Here is a 2,500-nt window from a genome sequence, read left to right as displayed (position 1 = left end):
CGCAGGCGGTGTCCGTGCTGGCCTACAAGCTCGACGAGGGCGCGATGGCAGACCCCACGTTATATGGCGACGGCCTCAGCTCTCCCGAGTACACGATCACCCTGTTATGCTCAGTTTCCCAGGCTTCATGCTCACTCTCCGTCACCGCCCCGACGCTGGTCAACTGAAGCGAGCAATATTGCAGAGTGACGACGATGCAACGGCATGGCGGGAGAGAGACGAGGGATCGAGTTTTATAAAGGAACAGCGACCTGGAGGGTGAGAGAGGCAGAAAGGTATAAAAAAGAAAGATAAAAATAACTAGTGTAGATCAGAGGGCATTGCAAAAGCTTGGGAAGGGAAAAAAAATGAAAACTACAAAGCATTTACATGGACTTTTGGAGCTAAAGGAACTACGCGACAAGTAAACTAAAAAAGCTTGGGCAAAAATGAAATGGACATATATGTTTTGAACCGCCACTACAAACACGAACGAGCCAAAGAAGAAGAAAAAAAGAAAAAGAAGAAAAAACACATGACAAACCCCAGGAAAGCGATTCTGTGCTGTCGTATTTTCTATCGGTAAAACGTCGCATGAAAAGTATCTGAAAGATTTTTTTTATATAGTTTGGTGGAAATGAAAGTTGTGAAGTTGGAAATCCCATATATTTTCCAATATTTTTGGGGGGTCGGAAGTCTTCATATCAAAACTTTTTAAAAAACATTTTTTTCTGTTCTCTTTCTCACTTTACTGACTTCATGAATAAATATCTTGCAATTCACTCTCTATTTTCCCACAATAACACAGAAAAAAAAATTATCCAAATAAACTAGACCACCTTATGCCAACATCATATGAAATTTCTTATCTTTCTTATCTCTGATTAACAAACAAAAAACTAATGTATTGTTTCTGTTGAGATCAAAGGTAAGATGCTTGATAATTATTTTCCTTATGTTATTGATGTTATTATTGTGATCTTTAACTTTTTCCACTCATTTGTTTATTCAATTTCTAATTCATTACATGTTTCTTCCATTCATCACACAAGTATTTCTCTCTTTCTCTTTATCAATTTTACTTTATTCATAATTTCTCTGTCTCTTCTCCTCTTCATCTGTTTTTTTTTTACATTCCTTTTTATCTCTCATTTACCTTTCTATTCCTCTCATTCTTTTCTTACCATAATTCCTTCCTTATTTCGACTGTTTCTCTTTAATTTCACTTTCTTTCCTCTTTTCTTTGCTTCATTCCTAACCTTCCTTTCCCTCTGTTTCGTCTTCTACATTCCTAATTTCAATCGTCTCTCTCATTCATTTCTTACTTGCATTTTCGCTTTTCCTTTTCTCTTTTCTTTTCCATTATCCACTCTATTCCTTTGATTTCATCCCTGTCGATTTTCTTATTGGATTAACTTCTCTTTCATTTTCTTTTAATTTTTTATTTTCTCGGGATTAATATTGGTCCACTTTTCCCCTCCTTATTCCTTCGCTGATTTCCCATTCATTTCTTTACTTCCGTTTCTTTTATCTCTCTTTTTCTCATCTTCTTTTCTTGGTTCCTCATATTCCGTTTTCTGCCTCCCCCCTACACCCCCTCTCAGTCCTCTCTCTCTCTCTCTCTCTTTTTCGCTCGCTCTCTCTCGTTTTGGTCCTCCAGCCTCTCGTCCTCCAACATCTCTTCCTTCAGTCTCTCGTCCTTCAATTTCTCTTCTTCCAACCCCTCTTCCTTCAACCTCTCGTCCCCCAGCTTCTCATCCTCCAGCCTCTCGTCCTCCAACCTTTCTCCAGCCTCTCGTCCTCCAACTTCTCATCCTCCAGCCTCTTGTTTCCCACCTTCTCGTCCTCCTCCAGCCGCTCGTCCTTCAACCTCTCTTTCTCCAGCTTCTTGTCCTTCAACTTCTCTTCCTTCAACTTCTCGTCCTCCAACTTCTCTTCCTTCAGCCTCTCTCGTCCTCCATCATCTCGTCTTCCAGCCTCTTGTTTCCCACCTTCTCGTCCTCCTCCAGCCTCTCGTCCTCCAACCTCTCTTCCTTCAACTTCTCGTCCTCCAACTTCTCGTCCTTCAACCTCTCGTCCTCCATCATCTCGTCCTCCAGCCTCTTGTTTCCCACCTTCTCGTCCTCCACCAGCCTCTCGTCCTCCAAGCTCTCATCCTCCAGCCTCTCGCCCCCCCCCCCCCGATGATCAGGAGAGCCAGCGAAGGCCTTCCTAATCAGGTATCCTTCACTCACAAAACTCTAATTAATCTATCGACATTTTTTTTTTTTTTTAAGTCAGTGACACGGATATCTGGCGAGGTCTCTGATGCCTTGATCACACGTCGGAATTTCATCAGCATGCTTCGTAAATACGGGGAAAAAATATATACACACACTTCACACACGCGTACATACACACACGTACACGCCAACGCATACATACATACAGACACACACACAAACACATACTCACACAAACGCATTCATGCACACACTCACACACACTTCACACACGCGTACATACACACACGTACACGCCA

At 42.0% G+C, this 2,500-nt stretch overlaps 1 protein-coding gene across 1 annotated transcript in view; it reads left to right on the top strand.

Annotated features, from left to right (window-relative positions):
• LOC113811515 (deoxyribonuclease-1) overlaps positions 1–761 on the top strand; it is an 18,615-nt gene extending 17,854 nt beyond the window's left edge. Inside the window, exon 9 of the mRNA XM_027363282.2 lies at positions 6–761. Coding sequence (XP_027219083.2) covers positions 6–167 — 162 coding nt within the window. The 3' untranslated portion in view covers positions 168–761. The remainder of the gene's footprint in view (positions 1–5) is intronic.
• Positions 762–2,500: the final 1,739 nt, after the last annotated feature.

This window comes from Penaeus vannamei, chromosome 1 (genome assembly GCF_042767895.1).
Source record: "Penaeus vannamei isolate JL-2024 chromosome 1, ASM4276789v1, whole genome shotgun sequence".
In the NCBI taxonomy this organism is placed as follows: Eukaryota; Metazoa; Arthropoda; class Malacostraca; order Decapoda; family Penaeidae; genus Penaeus; species Penaeus vannamei.
The sequence above is the reverse complement of the archived record's forward strand: the minus strand, read 5'-3'. Positions and strand labels throughout refer to the sequence as shown.